At 45.7% G+C, this 16103-nt stretch overlaps 1 protein-coding gene across 4 annotated transcripts in view; it reads right to left on the reverse strand.

Annotated features, from left to right (window-relative positions):
• Window positions 1–16103, reverse strand: part of LOC119187799 (SUN domain-containing ossification factor) — a 133337-nt gene that overhangs the window by 24048 nt on the left and 93186 nt on the right. For all 4 annotated transcript variants that reach the window (XM_037435880.2, XM_075878859.1, XM_075878860.1 and 1 more), the window contains one exon: window positions 14768–15013. In XM_037435880.2, the coding sequence (XP_037291777.2) occupies window positions 14768–15013 (246 nt within the window). The remainder of the gene's footprint in view (window positions 1–14767; window positions 15014–16103) is intronic.

The following is a 16103-nucleotide window of genomic DNA, read 5'->3' on the forward strand; positions in this document are numbered from 1 at the left end:
ACGTTTAAAGTAAGCATAAATAATCTTGACCGCAGCTATCATAAGTCAGTACAGCTAGTTATAGGGGCTGTGGGCTTGGTTTTATGGTGAGCCAACACTCGCAGCCAGCATGTGATAAGAACAGGCCAATAATTATTATAGTCGTTCATTTCATGTGATCACCAGTCCCAACCAAAGAATGTTGCCCACCGCAAGCGATATAATTTACACCCCCAACTAAAAAAACTAATTCCCCCCATATTGCCATAAGCAGTGGTGGTCCAGCCAGCTATGACTTCGAGCCATTTTTGGAGCAGGAAAAAGTTTGTCTCGGAGCAGATTTGTAGCAGGAAAGACTATGCCTTGGAGCAGATTAGTAGCTGTCAAAACGAAATTCATGACATGGCCGCTGGATTAAAAAAAAAGGAGCAACTTTTTGTGTGCCGCCGAAGTGGCGTCTCAGGCCTAGTTCGCCTCGTGCCCGCTCTGGCAACACTGCTCGTCCCCTGAGAAGCGCTTCCACACTCATTGGTACAGGTGACAGTGTGTCTAATCAGGCCATAAATAATGCGTTTTAGTTGCACATCACAGGTTGAATATTGAAGTCATTATTAGAAGGGCCTATTACTCCACATACGTGAAGAGTTTGCACTAGGACTGCTAATCTTTTGGAGAATGATCCTCAATGCTCCTCATGAATGCTGCCTGTTTGACTCACCTAAAATAAAAAGTGCCACTCATCTCATTCATGCGGAGACAATCGCCGGGCAGGTTCCAAGAGTTGCCGTATTGGCCAACCAAGACCCCCCATGAAAGCACCCACAATTTAAATGTATGTCTTTTTACTGCACAAACAATGCTGGTTGTGGTATAAAGACAGAGTTAAGCCAAGAGGTAACAATATAAACAATGTTTATCCTCATGTTTGGATCCTTACCAGTTTCGCAAACATTCCAACTAATAGTTCGATGTGTAGCATGTACCAGTGACCGTTAGGAGAAAGGGATTCGTCTTGCTGGTTTGTCTGCAGAAACAGTCAGCCCAAAAAGAGGCCCCACAACGGTGTCTCGAATTCTTTCGATCTGCATGGGCATTTGGCTGTCATGTGCGTAATGGGTAAGGGCATGCCCTGGGTGCTTTTTATTACAGTTTTTTGTTGTTTTTGAACGCTCCCATTGACGGGGACAGTCGGCGCGGTGATTTGATGCTGTCGTCTGGAAGCAGTGGCGCGAGTCTGTTTTAACCCTAATATATGACCAAAAGAAGTGCTCTATTAAGAATAATATGCTTTCTAACACTGTATGACGCAGGGGAACACAAGGTACTTTACAATAGTGGCTTCTCTCACATTCGAGTTGCACGGCGACACACAACAGCTTGGCAGCATCACATTACTGGAAAAAACAGTTAGCCATACACGCGAGCATGAAAGAACCGTACCGAAGCACAGGAACACGAGGCAAGCTACCCCCCCACACACAATCCCAGACAAAAAAAAGCACGAGGAAGCACATGAAAATGCACACGGACACACATATATCTTGAGGCAACTACATTGTAACACAAAGTGTCGTCTGCTATGAAAACTGGAGCTGTAGAGCCCTCATTAAAAAAAGCAGCCGCAACTGTCAACTCAGCTGAGATGCGCTTGCCCACAGTTGGCGACAAGACGCAACAGGCTGCATCTTTTTATCTAACAGCCATGTTTAGGATCACTTAGAGCAGAACCTGCCTAAATTTTCAGTGAACATTTTATTTGTGTATGTACTGAAAATGCTGCTGAATTATGAACAAAGAGGCGAAGCGAACATCCAAAGAGAGCCATTAATCAAGGTCATGGCACGAAATAGTGTCATGTTCTGGCTTCACTGCACTGCACAAAATATGTATTGCAGTGAAGCATTAGTGATAAGGCAAACATGCACATACAGTTTCTGTGAATGACAGGTGTCATAAGGTCATTCCAAGAAGAACAGAGGTTTTAACCAAAAATCGAGATGCTTCAAAACTAAAGAAAGACAAAGAAAGTTTGTCACCATTGACAACATACTTTTTGGAATTGCCCGCGAAGATGATGCATTCAATAATCGCCACACCTTACTATGGACGGTTTTCCATCATACTCAATAATTTAAAGAGGTGTGAGCACCGAATGACCTTCTCCTTTCAATGTCAAGGACTTTGAGCTTTGAGTTGAGCACTTAGTCGCAGTTTACCAAATATTTAGAAAATGTCTTCTAAAAAAACTGGTGCAAAGTAAACTGCTGCGACGGGGGCGGGGTGAGTGATTAATCCAAGCACAAAGGGGAGGGATGTTCTTCTTCAAGGCAAACTTGAAAAAGACATGTCCACTTGTCAAAATAGTTTCTGCAGCGACAGTCCGTTTTCAAAACTTTTCCCCCTAAAATGCCGACAAGGTGCTATTGGTGGTTGAGTACCCGTGCCACCCACATGGTTGGAGAATAATCATTACTTTGCCAGAAGTGCTGCATTTTTTTGTTTAATTTTTTTTTGGGGGAGGGGGAGGATGGAGTGAACACCACGTCTCCCTTCCCCACAATCGCTACCCTTTGGATCCACTGCTGACAGGCGTTGACAGGAATCCTAAGCATAGGCGTGTGCACAGGAAGGAGGCAGCTGTGGCAGCCGCCTTCCTAGTCACTTCAGAGAGAGAGAGGGAGATTCAGCCTTCCCGATACATTCAATTGATCGTGGAAGGTGCTGCGACAAATCTTTGCCCCCCCCCCCCCTTCCCTCTCCTGATGGAGAACCCTGCTCATGCTTATGCACCTAAGCCTGCAGGTGCTGTAATGACATTGCGGGGTTCAGCAAGTGCCGAGGATTAATGTGACTACACTTAAATAAATGTAGTGCTTTGTAGTTTAGACTTGACAAAGTGACCGCCAAGATGGTTATACTAAAACTTCTGGAGTGGCGGTCCCGCATACCTGCCCATGTATTAAAGTGAAGCCGCCGCGCCATATTTCTCGAGGCAGAAAGAGGCGGCGCCTGCCTTATAGCGCTGTAATGCCCCGGGCGCTCACGGCCGTGCGTTTTGTTACAGCTACTAATGCATCTGTTTATTATTCTTGAGGTAAGGGAACGTGGTAGGAACGTTCATGCACGTCTGCTTTAATTTTTCTTTGACATTTAGCGTTTTAAGCCTGTTAAAAAAATGCCAGGCCTGCGCAGAACGTGCAGCACAGTCACACTAAAAGCTAGAAGAGCGGCCTTTCAGAGTCTTTTTTAAACATTAGTTGGGATGCTGCGAACCTACTGCTGGGTATCCACAGTGCCATAAATAATCACAAATTCTGTGTAGTAGGCCTCACAACGTTATCCTTTGTTATTCTTTGGAGAAGCGTATGCGGTATCAGCTACGCACTAGTTAAAAATATTCTGCAAGTTTTTTATGCAGTGGCTGACGACGATGAAGAAATATGCGTGAATTGGGTATGCTCCACAGTTAATAGGTGATCAAGAACAAGTTTTATATTGGGTTGCAGCATCGGACGACCCAATCGTTACGCGATTCGCATTGTGTGACGCCTGGCTGTTCCTCTGATGTTCTAAATGCTTTATTAGTCATATTAACGTGATTCCTTTCCCGACATGAAGCCTGCCTATGGCCAGTATAGAAACGAGTTCCAAGCACTGGTGTGGCTCAGTGGTAAAATACTGGACTCACTTGCAGCGGACCTATTGTGTCATTGGCGTGTTTGAGTTCATAACCCTAGCGTGGCTCAGTGGTACAATACTGGACAGGCACGCAGCGGACACGGGTTGGAATCCCATTGTGTCATTGGTGTTTTTTATTTACCGAGGTTATTTTTTCCCCTTCGATACTGGAACTGCAGCGCCGCGCATGACCCACGTTTTGATGTCATAACAGCTTCCACTGTTAAAAAAAAAATCGTACTAGGGGATATTGATTCGCATATTATATGTTTACACAGTTGCTTCACAGGAGAAGTAACTGCAGCGAGGACATGCAGCGAAAATAAAAGTTTCATTCGCACATAACCATAAGCCCTTGGCGAATAACAGTGGAGCATGTGTACAAACTCTTTTTTTATTATGGGGGGGGGGGGGGGGGGGGGTATTCGCCTTTTCACGTACTCGTTTGGGAAGCTCCTGGATATCCGGAGAAAACGATGCTCAGTAAACTTTCCATCGTTCAGCTGATAATATTGTTACGAGGTCAGTGACTTCTGTATAAACGCAATTACAGAGGAACAACCTCAGGGGAGAATCACAATGGCTGATTGGCACACTCTCGCGTCTGTCAGCTGATTCTGTCCATTTTCCTTTACTTCGTAACAGGACCCCCGGGCGTTGGAGCGCCGTCTCGGCGCAAGTCCGAAGAAGTGCTACAGAAGTAGGGTTTCATGCGCGAAACATCAACAATGTCAACAAGTGACGAACTTGGTGACGTATTGGAGAGCAATGGCGCTATCTCGTAGTTGACGTCGCTAACTTGATGTAAGACTAAATAGGGTCCTGCGTATCGAGACAAAAGTTTTTTGGAGAGACCTACATGGCGACACAGTGACCAGAGGAGCACGCGGTCACCTGGGGCAAACGTTATATTACGATGCCGGTGGTTGTAGCGAGCTTTTTCCATATTCTGTGACCTGGTGAGGCGAGACTGGACAACTTGACGAGCCATGTGAGCCCGATCAATGGCTTCGCGAGCGTACTCACAAGCAGATGGCTTGAGAGATAAGGTAGTTTCAACTGGCAATATGGGGTCACGACCATACAAAAGATAAAAAGGTGAGAATTTCGTGGTGTCGTGTCGAGATAAATTATATGCGAAAGTCAAATAGGCCAACGTGGTGTCCCAGTCACGATGATCTTCAGACACGTACATCGAAAGCATCTCTGTGAGCGTGCAGTTGAGACGTTTAGTTAGGCCATTAGTTTGTGGATGGTAGGTGGTAGATAGCTTATGCGTTGTGGCACACAATCGAAGGAGGTCGTTGACAACTTTGGACAAGAAAGAGCGGCCGCGGTCTGTAAGCAGCTGTCTGGGTGCACCGTGGTGTAAGCCGACGTCATGAAGAAGAAAATCTGCGACGTCAGTGGTGGAACTGGTTGGCATGGTCTTTGTTATCACGTAACTGGTCGCATAATCTGTGGCGACGGCGATCCATTTATTTTCCAGTGTCGTCGTCAGAAAAGGGCCATGAAGGTCGAGTCCCACGCGATGAAATGATTCAGAGGGGACTTCGATTGGGTGAAGCTGTCCAGCTGGCAACAAAGAAGGTCTTTTCCGGCGCTGGCAGAGGTCGCAAGTGACAACATATCGACACACGGTGCGGTACAGTCCTGGCCAGAAGAACCGACGTCGCACGCGGTCGTATGCGCGGGAAACACCGAGGTGTCCCGCTGTTGGTGCGTCGTGAAGTTGTTCAAGTATGGCAGGCTGTAGATGACGAGGAATGACAAGTAGAAGCTCAGAGCCTTCAGTACTGACGTTGCGGTGGTAGAGGATGCCGTCATTAAGCACGAACATACGGGATTCGGCGTCAAGGCTGTCAGACTGGATGGCGTCGATGATAGTGCACACTGACTCATCCCATCGTTATTCAATGCGCATATCGCCGATATCAGTAAACGCCATCACGCTGCTCTCCAGGTCAGTCGCAACGGGATCAGGAGGGTCCACCAGATGACGAGAAAGACAGTCTGCATTCTTGTGCAAACAGCCAGACTTGTAGCTGACGCAAACGAAAATTCCTGAAGCCTCTAGCCCAGCGACCCAGACGTCCAGTCGGGTCCTTCAGAGAAGTCAGCCAGCAGAGGGCGTGGTGGTTCGTAACGATGGAGAACATGCGACCATATAAATATGGCCGGAACTTGGCGACGGCCCAAACTAAAGCTAAACACTCTCTCTCGGTGATGGAATAATTCGTTTCTAGGGGAGAAAGCAGGCGACTGGCGTAAGCTATCACGCACTGTCTGCCGTGGTGCCGCTCAGCGAGAACTGCGCCAATACCGTGGCCACTGGCGTCGGTGCAAACTTCTGTGGCAGCAGAAGTATTAAAGTGGGCAAGTATGGGGGGCATAGTTAAGCAGCCGATGAGAGTGGTGAACGCTTGAGCCTGCTCAGGGCCCCATGAGAATGTGGTATCCTTCTTCAGCAAATCTGTGAGTGGCCTGGCAACGTCTACGAAGTTTTTCACAAAACGACGAAAGTAGGAACATAAGCCAATGGAGCTTCGGACGTCGGATGTAGAACAGGGCACCGGAAAGCGATGACTGGCGCGGATCTTTTCAGGATCTGGTTGGACGCCATCGGCGTTTACAAGATGGCCCAGAATGGTAATCTGACGGCGGGCAAATTGACATTTCTTGGAGTTTAGTTGTAGCTCAGCTGTTCTGAAGACTGCGAGAATTGCAGCGAGACTGGTCAGGTGGCTATCGAAAATATATGAAAAGACTATCACATCTTCTAGGTAACGGAGACAAGTAGACCACTTATAACCACGCAGAAGATAGTCTATCATTCATTCGAATGTGGCAGGGGCGTTACATAGTTCAAAAGGCATCACCTTAAACTGGTATAAACCATCCAGTGTAATGAAGGCCGTCTTCTCGCGGTCCACCTCATCGACAGAAATCTGCCAGTAGCCGGACCGAAGATCAATAGATGAGAAGTACGTAGCGCCGTGCAGGCAGTCCAATGCGTCATCGATGCGTGGTAGTGGGTATAAGTCTTTTCGCGTGATCTTGTTAAGGTGGCAATAGTCAACGCAAAAGCGCCGGGTACTGTCCCTTTTCTTCACAAGGACGACAGGGGAAGCCCAAGGACTACTTGATGGTTCTATGACACCTTTGTTGAGCATTTTGTCAACTTCCCCTTGGATAACTCTGTGCTCGGTGTGGTACACGATAGGGGTGTCGGTGAATGGGACTGGCGTCACCAGAGTTTATACGGTGCTGAACGGTGGATGTTTGCCCTAGAGGTCTGTCGTCGAAATAAAAAATTTGATTGATATGTGGGGCTTAACGTCACAAAACCACGCTATGATTATGAGAGACACCGTAGTGAAGGACGCCGGTAGCACAATTATGAAGGACGCCAGTAGCACAATCGATAAGAGCAGAGTGATTCGACAAGAAGTCCAGGCCTAGGATAACGTCATAAGGATAGTGGTCTATCACGGCTAAAATGACAGAAGCAGTGTGGTCCTTTATACTTAAGCAGGCAGTGCACAGACCGAGAACCATCGGCGTGCCGCCATCGGCCACACGGAGCATTTATGCAGCCGCTGGTGTCAGAACTTTCTTTAAACGTATGCGTAGGCTTGAACTCATGACCGAAATGCTTGCGCCGGTGTCTACAAGTGCTTGTACAGGTACGCCATCTACTTCAACGTCTATTACACTTCGTCTGATAGGAATGGAGAGAGGATTTGCTGCGGAAGTCGTCAATGCGACACCACCTCCGGGGGCTGCATTTCTCAGTTTTCCGAGACGATGCGGCCGGAAGCCACGGGGGACGAGAAGCGTCGTGGCTGCGGCGAACAGGACGATGGGCGACGTATTTGCGGCGAACGAGACTGGTGCCCACGTGGTGAAGGCGAGCGGCTGTACCATGTGTTCCGAGAATGGTCAACGGCATGGGACTCTTCGACAGGTGAAAATGTGTGGGCGGTATCGCGGAAACGGGTCATATTGGTCGTTGCACGAGGTGCTCAGGACCATGTGTGGCGGCAGTAATGAGCAATATGTCCAACGCGGTGGCAGTTGAAACATATAGGGCGGTCATCTGCAGTTCGCCACTCAGCCAGGTTTCGAGTATGTGGAGAAAACCGTCGGTCAAAGGAGGGCATCGCGAAAGGGCGTTCGCTGACTCTGGCGGCGGTGACATGGCACCTGGAATGCTGTCCGATGTTTTCAAGCTCCTGGCGCATGATGGCTTGAACAAGAGGAACAGTAACGGGAGTGGTATCGGTACTGCACGAATTGAACGCCGAGGGCGTCATTGCTTCCATTTCGCGACGAACAATGCGTGTCAGGTCTTCTGGCGGCGACGGTCGTTGTGGTGCGGACTGGTCCTAGCAAGTCGATGTTGCAACGCTGTTTGGAAGTCGGGCGAATGTTTGTAGAATGCGGCGACTTTTTACTTGCTCAAACTGACGACACTCTTTGATGATCGCTGCCACGGTGGAACAGTTCTTGCCCAGCAGGAGATTGAACGCGTCGTCGGCAATCCCTTTCCGGACATGCCCTACCTTGTCACCTTCTGTCATGTCGCTTTCGACCTTTCGGCAAAGGGCCAGCACGTCTTGAACGTATGCGAGGTATGATTCCGTTGGAAATTGGGCACGGCAGGCCAATTCCTTTTTGGCAGCGATCTTACGACTGGCGGTTTTGCCAAACACCTCTCGCATCTTTTCATCTTTTCTTTGCATTGGTCCCAGCTTGCGAGTTCTTCGTTGTTTTCGTACCACACCTTCGCCGTGCCTCTCAAGTAAAACAGCACATTAGCCAACTGAAGTGTGGGATCCCATTAGTTCGGCACACTCACTCGTTCAAACATGGCCAACCAATCGTCAACGTCGACACCATCGGTCCCGCAGAATGTACCGGGATCTTTGAGTGGCGTGAAAAGGTATGGATGCGACGCCGTGTTCGTCGGAGACGCTGACGTTGACGCGGAGGGCTCAGCATTGGCCATGGCTGGAAAACCGATGCCGCGTCCGCAGCGGAGCTCCGTTGCCTGATGGTTACTCAGCACCTCTCACCAATATGTTGCAGGTCACCAATATGTTGCAGGGTCAGTGACTACTGTATAAACGCAATTACAGAGGAACAACCTCAGACGAGAATCACAATGGCTGATCGGTACACTCGCCCGCCTGTCAGCTGATTCTGTCCATCTTCCTTTACTTCGTAACAATATCTTCTGCTTCAATATCTGGCCAATGAAATTGCAAGAAGTCCAGAGGCCCTCTTTGTACTGCTACGATGCCTTACCAGTCTTTTTCAGCTGTTAATTTACTTCGTTCTTGATTATTTCAGTTTTTGTTTTGTTTTTTCACCTGTACCACTCCTTTGTGGGTGAGCTTTGGGGGTGGCGAGATTTTGACAGCTCCATCAATAAGAGGCCCTTTAGGCGAAATTCTATTTCCGACTTTTCAGAGAAGCTAGTTTTCTTTTTGCCCTACATAAAGAGAGGCATATCGCAACATCAGAAATTTTGGCATTGGGAGCGTAGTGCTCATGTAAATGTAAGAAACTCAACTACCTTTCATAAACAAAGCGCTCACTTATATTAGGCACACTCATGTACTGGCTTTTCTAAGTGCCATTGGAATGATGCAAACATGCTAGTAATGTTACAAGCCCGTCATATGGTTATTTACCCTGTCTCATCGAAGCTGCCTGCTTCAACATGTGTACTGAACAAAGTCATCATTCTTTTTTGGCGCTTAACCTTTTTGCCTCGGAGCGCATTCTTGTGTGCCGTGCAATATGACGTCTTTGGAATCCAGAAACGTACAAAAAAATATTTAAAGTGTCTCTGTTAACCCGGATGCAGAAAAGAAAATCTATGTACTCGTGAATGCAGTTGTAGTCGCGAAAATATGTGAAGAAAAGTGAGCCAGCGAATACACACCGAACGTTGTGCCCGGTGTCCGCTTCACACGATTTGCGCAGTAAAATGCTACCGAAGAGCCCACCATCGTCGTCTCTAAAAGTGATCACAGACGTGTTCAGAACCACCTTGTTCAATTAGAGGCACCACACGTAACATTACTAGCACAAAAAACAACACAAAAGCCACGTAGGCTACAATTTGCCCATTCGCTTTCTGCCCTAAGCAATATGGCGTGCGCCGGCTTCAGCCACAGAGCCCCTCCACCACTCCAGAAGATTTAGTATAACCTCCTTGGTGACCACACAGCTCGTAAAGTAGTCAGTCAGGGAACAGAGAGACATACTCACGGCAGCACCGCTCAATGCTCGTCAATGTGTGATTTGCAGCCAAATAGTCGGCTGGGAAGATTTGCAAACCGAATTAGTATTCATAGTTTTTATTCTTTTTTTTGTCGATTGACGAAAACATTGATTCTCCAAATGGCCTTTAGGGCATGTGGAAGATTTTGCTGTTAATGTGGCCGACTGCGCAGCTCCGTTTCTGTGCACACTGGCTTCACGCGACGTCGGTTTCACAATCAAAATACGCGAGGACCGATGAACATGCTAGAGCAGCAGTTGCACCACATCGTGCGCTCTACGTGAGCATTAGGCTCAGCTTTATGATAAACATTCACAAGGACGCTGCGAAGTGGAATTATGAGGCATTTTACTTTATTTTGCAAATATCAAACAAACCCTTGCACAAGCGAATGTTCATTTGCGTGAAGACACTGTTTAGAGTGCACAGGCCTGACAGCTGTTGCCACTTGGCCACAGTGGCTACATTACGGTGGGCGGAATGGCTCGCGAACGAAAACAGTCACTTTTCTGTGTGTTATCGCTAGTCTGCTAACAAATAAAACAGACTCTCGTCGCCACGCTAAACTTTCAACTATAGAGACACATGTGCCAGCGCAGAAACTTTAGTTAGGCTGAATATAGTGACAAAGTGGATTGCTGGAATATATTGAGCAGAGGGCTTCAGTGGCATTATAAAAAAGTTCTAGTAGTGTCTGTCGCGACCAAGAATATCATTGGCACATAAATGGTCCGAAGCCTTGTAAACAAACTAGACGAAAGGTATAAAGAAGTCTAAGACTAAGAAGACGAAAAGACTAGAGAAAGGACTAAAGAAGTTAACTGCAGTTTGTGCAAGCTGTACTCGAATGTGCGCAGCAAGATGCACAGATATGTAACTGTAGCAAAATGGTGCATTGGCACAGCTGAACCACCACCGCATTAGCCACCTTCCTTGCATTATCGCGAAGCGATGCCACAAAGCCAACTGTCTACCGCAATCCACGCCAGAAATGAGTGAATTATTGAAACATTTTTTGTCAAACTATCCAATATATTGAATTAATTCTCATTTTTTACAGAGTTCAATATATGTGGATTTCACTGCACCAACTTATAACAATGTTTTTCTTTTTTCAAATTTTCAATCATAATTTGAGAAAACAATGTTTGCAAACCAAATACTTCCAATATTAACGAAATACTTTTGATAAAAGTCATTCAGCAGTCACTGAACATGAAAGAACAAACAGGTTTTCAGGTGATATCAGTTGAAATCAAGAAGCAATGGGCATAAGCAGAGCATGTAGCGTGAGGGCAAGACAACCAATGGCAATATTAATTAACAGACTGGATTCCAACTGAAGGCAAGTGCATGATGGGAGACAGGAATTTCGGTGGGTAGATGAGATTAAAAAGTTTGCAGAGAGTCGCAGAAGTTCGTCATATGCATCTAGTGCTTTCTCCCTCCTACCATGCTAGCAAGTGTGCTGAAAGCTATGCAGGGAGGGTGATGACAAGGGGGGCAAGAATATGCATTCTTTCATAGGCCCACACAAGGGTGCAACAGCCAAAATAGATTTTGGAGCACCAAATATTACTTTTGGAACACTAAAATCTAAATTTGGAGCAGGTTATGGAAAGAAACCATTCTTTATCCCGATAGACCAAATTTGGAGCAGTATAAAAAAGGAAGGCTTACGTTTAGAAAAAAAATGTTCAAAACAATGAACCCACCTAAACCGTGCAGAGTGAACATAAGCGCCACTATTTCAATGAAGTTTGAATTACCCCACCGAGCAAACAATGAAGTCCACATTAGCACTTGCTGTGCCTGTCGAATCATTTGACAGACTTTGTTAAGTCAAATGTGGCTTTACCAAGCTGGCAACCTTGAAATCCCGGAGATTCCTAAAACTGGAGAGAGGGATGGCAAAAAAAAAAAAAAAATCTGGCACACTAGCGTTTTTTTTTTATGGCCAACAAAAATGCCGCTCCCTGCTCCAAATGATTGCCTGTAACTTTCAGAAAGACTTCAGCGATCATACTAATAGGCACAATTATGCGGCACACAGACGCATGAGTAATTGAACAAAATGTGCTGTTGTGTGTCGTGTCTAAAGCTAATAACCCTTCCCTAATCATAATACTTTCCCGCGACACACCGGTGTACTGCGGCGAACGTGACTTAAGCAGCATTCTGCGTAGGTTAGAACAAGCTCAAGCAATTTTTTAACCGCTACACACACCCCCAACTACGCCCCTACTTTTTTTTTTCTTTCCTTCAGGGTCGAATTAGGTTTAGGACACAACTTCTCAGCTCACTTGCAGGGTGCCTTCGACCAGATAAAGAAACAACAGCGCATGCCCGTTAGCTTGGCGACGGCGCCACATATATAGCGCCGAGACAACGCATCTTCAAGCCAGAAAAACGTTTGTGCCGTTGATATGGCAACCAATGTGGCAGCTGGCAACGACGGCGTTCGCAGCACATCGATCTTGTTCGTGCGCGGGAAACACGGCATACCTTCCTAACATGCCATAACCGCATTGGGAACTAGGAAACCGATATTTCTCGCAAAGCGTTGATGGCTACGGCAAAGCTTTTTTTTTACAGCGAAAGCTGTTATGAGATCACAACTCGGGTCACGCGCAGTTGCATGTTGTTCGCCGCTGCCGGTGTCCATAATCACATCGCGCAAAATCTGAAAAAAAAAAAAAAAAAAAAAAAAAAAAAAAAAAAAAAAAAAAAAAAAACCTTGCACCACTGACACAGTGGGGCTTGAACCCAGGTCTGCTGGGTGCCAGCCCAATATTCTACCACTGAATTATGCCGCTGCTTGTAACTTGTCAAACTTGCCTTAAGCAGGCATGACCCAGCACCAATGAAACAGTGGGGCTCGAACCCGGGTTCGCTGGGCGCCAGCCTAGTATTCTACCACTGAGCTACTACGGTGCTTGCGACTAGTTGTCAAACTTGCCTTAGGCAGACTTGATGCCGGGAAAGCAATCGCATTAATACGACTTATAAAGCCTTTTACAACAGTGAAAAAACAACCAGTCATCTGACAATAGGATTAGCATAACGAGTTGGCCGTCCAATGCTCTGACCCGTTACAAAAGCTTGTTCTTGTTTCCCTATTAACTGTGGTGCATACCCACTTTAGCCATAATTCCTCATCGTCCTCAGCCACTGCATGGACAATTGGCACGAAATTCCTAGAAAGTGTTTAGCGGATACCAGGCTTCTCAAAAGAATGACGAAAAATAGCATAGCGAATGCCGGCCTACTACACAAAAGTTTATTATTAATGCCCTAAGGGGTACCAAGCAAGTGTGCTTGCAGTAGTTACCCATGAGTGTTTTGAAAAGGCTCTGAAAGGTCGCTCTTCTAGTTTTTGCTGTGACTGTGCTGCGCCACGCAGTCACAGCCGCGCAGGCCTGGCATTTTTTTTCACTTGAAGTTCTGCCATTCTGCCACTGTGTTCAGCAGACCGATGGGTGCACGGCGTTGTTACTTTATTTTATAGCTTATCTGGTTGAGCGCGCCTCACGAATGTCCACACGTAACGAGTATATAACACTGTGGTTTAGGATTCGGGTCTGCATGCTTTGTTTGATTGATGACGCAAAGTGCAGGTGGCCAATGAGACCTCTATTCCTCGCTGAAATTAGCGCACCTGAGATAATTTTGAGGCTAGTCGGGCATTCCGGCGCAGCGAGGCCCAATTTCAGGCAATTTCACGGTTTTGGTGCAGCTCAAAGCAACAATGGGAAATTGTATCAAATTGGCGCAATTGGCGCAGCTGTTGCATCTCTGCCCACACCACAACCTTGAGCACTTTTGCTTTTCATCGAGAGAACGGCTTATTCTTAGTGCGATTGCCAGAGAGTGCGCAGACACGTGGCGGCATCTCGTGGTGGCTATGGTAACTATGCAGCTCGCTGTGCTCAAATCAGCCAACAGTCGTGGATTTCTGGTATATGAGGCAGTTATTTGGGTGTATGACATTTGAAGAGAGAGAAGAGTGAGAGGGAGCAATTTCTAGCCAACTTTGAGAAGTAATAGCAAATTAGGCAGCGTGCTGGGCTATAATGTTTCACTCACACGTTCTCAGTAGCCTCGACTACCAATTGGCAACATCTTTAAACCATGATCAAAAGATGTTGCAGGGTCCCTTTAATACTAGTCCTTTGTTGCATCTGCTGATAGAGCTACATTACAAATAAAATGGGTTGCACAAAAATGCATGGCATACTGTGAAGCAAGTAAGCAGCACCACTGTTCCCTTCTTCGACTCCCTTGCTGATTTGCCACACAAACTTTTTGGACAGAGCACATACACATGCAAGCATGCATGCATGCGCAACAGCTGAATGCCTGCCATATCTGTAATGGAAGTTGACCTTGACATATGCATTAATAAAGACTACAATGCTCTTGGAGAGCAGCAGAACCTAAGCCTTAAATTAAGCACAAGGGCAGTGACACAACTGAACAACAGATCTGGCGAAGTTTGCGCATATGCACACGCAAAAGGTGCGGCAGTAACTTAGAAAAAAAAAGGTCAAGTACAAATAAACTACATAAATGTAGCAAGTTAATTATATTACAAATAATAAACAAGAGATGACTGAATACTGAACCACAATGAGCGTGTCATTTTGTATTCATTACTTTCTAGCAGTTTTTGTAATGGAGAAAATTGTTTTCTATGCAAGATTTCTTCCCAATTCTTCCAACCCTCTGCCAAAATGAAAGCAGATAGTGGAACATTAGTATTGATGGATACACAGGCAAAGACAACTCATGTTCAGTAAGGAGAAGTAATCTCACCTTCTCGGCAGCCTTCTGAGCAGTTTTGTTGAGTGCATTAACAGTGCGATTGAAGGCTCGTTGCATGTCATCCATCTGATGCCGGTAACGGCGACTCAGCTCTTCTAGATACTGCCCACTCAGGGACATATTAAGCTCTAGAGCTTTGATGCGGTTGTTGATCCGCATAAACACAGATTCCCGCTGGTTGCTTAGAGCTAAGGCGCCTGCTTCTGGGGGAGGAGCACGAACTTCCCTCAGTTGCAACTGTGCCAAGTAAAAAGGGGCATCATAATGATCAGGTTAAACTTCAGATTCCCACTAGGGTACCTGACAACAACAAAGAACATCTTGTAAGAAACACTCTTTCTTTTTTCTTAGCAGGAAGGTGCAGATTTGATTTCCAGCCACAGTAGCTGCATTCCAATGTTAGTGTAAGTGCAGGGTGGTGCAAATCTAATAGACAATGGAAGGCACAAGAGGAGACAGAAGGTACACCCTTCCTTTCTCCTTTTAGTTGCTTCTGCTTTTAACTTTACACTGCCCTTGCCTCAAAGGTATGCACCAAACACACAGTATTTCGAATTTAGGTCCACAATAAACAATGCCAGATGGTAAAAATTATAATGGATTTCATGACTTACACATACTGCATTATCATGTCATAGTTACGGGCACACAGAACACAAGGATTTAATTATAACTGCACAAAAGTGTCACAATATTCTCACTCAGTTACTTAGCAAGTGAATAATTTAGTAAAAAATACTAATAATTTAGATTTACTTAGTAATAATAATACCAAGTGCAGGCCAATTATTACCTGTCAGCATGCTACTTAGCTTTACAAAATTTTAGGTCCTATACTAGTAAAATTTGTTTTATTTTTCTTTTTAACTTTACTACCAATTTTTCTGTAGTAGTCACTATGTGGGCCCTTCTGCAGATGCACTGATCATGCCCAAACAGTTAGCAGATTACTTCAACTAGTTTTGAAATATAGTTTCCCTTTTTGAAAAAATTCAGGCTCTAAAACCACCAGGATACGAGAAATGTGCAGATTCTGAAAGCAGCGATGAGTCACAAGACATGGTTTACGATCGGTGTTGTAAATCCAGAAAAATCACAAGGGGGAACACACATCTTGCCAAGGCAGGCATTTTTTTTTTATAAAGAGAGGTTTCATTTATATATATATATATATATATATATATATATATATATATATATATATATATATATATATGCTTTGAAATAATATAAAAAACAAGCATGGGTCTTCTCCGAAACCAGTCTAATGTCGCACAGCTTAAGGGCATTTAACAAGGTGCACACTACAATATAAAAAGCCAGTAAA

The sequence above is a fragment of the Rhipicephalus microplus genome, chromosome X (assembly GCF_043290135.1).
Source record: "Rhipicephalus microplus isolate Deutch F79 chromosome X, USDA_Rmic, whole genome shotgun sequence".
In the NCBI taxonomy this organism is placed as follows: domain Eukaryota; kingdom Metazoa; phylum Arthropoda; class Arachnida; order Ixodida; family Ixodidae; genus Rhipicephalus; species Rhipicephalus microplus.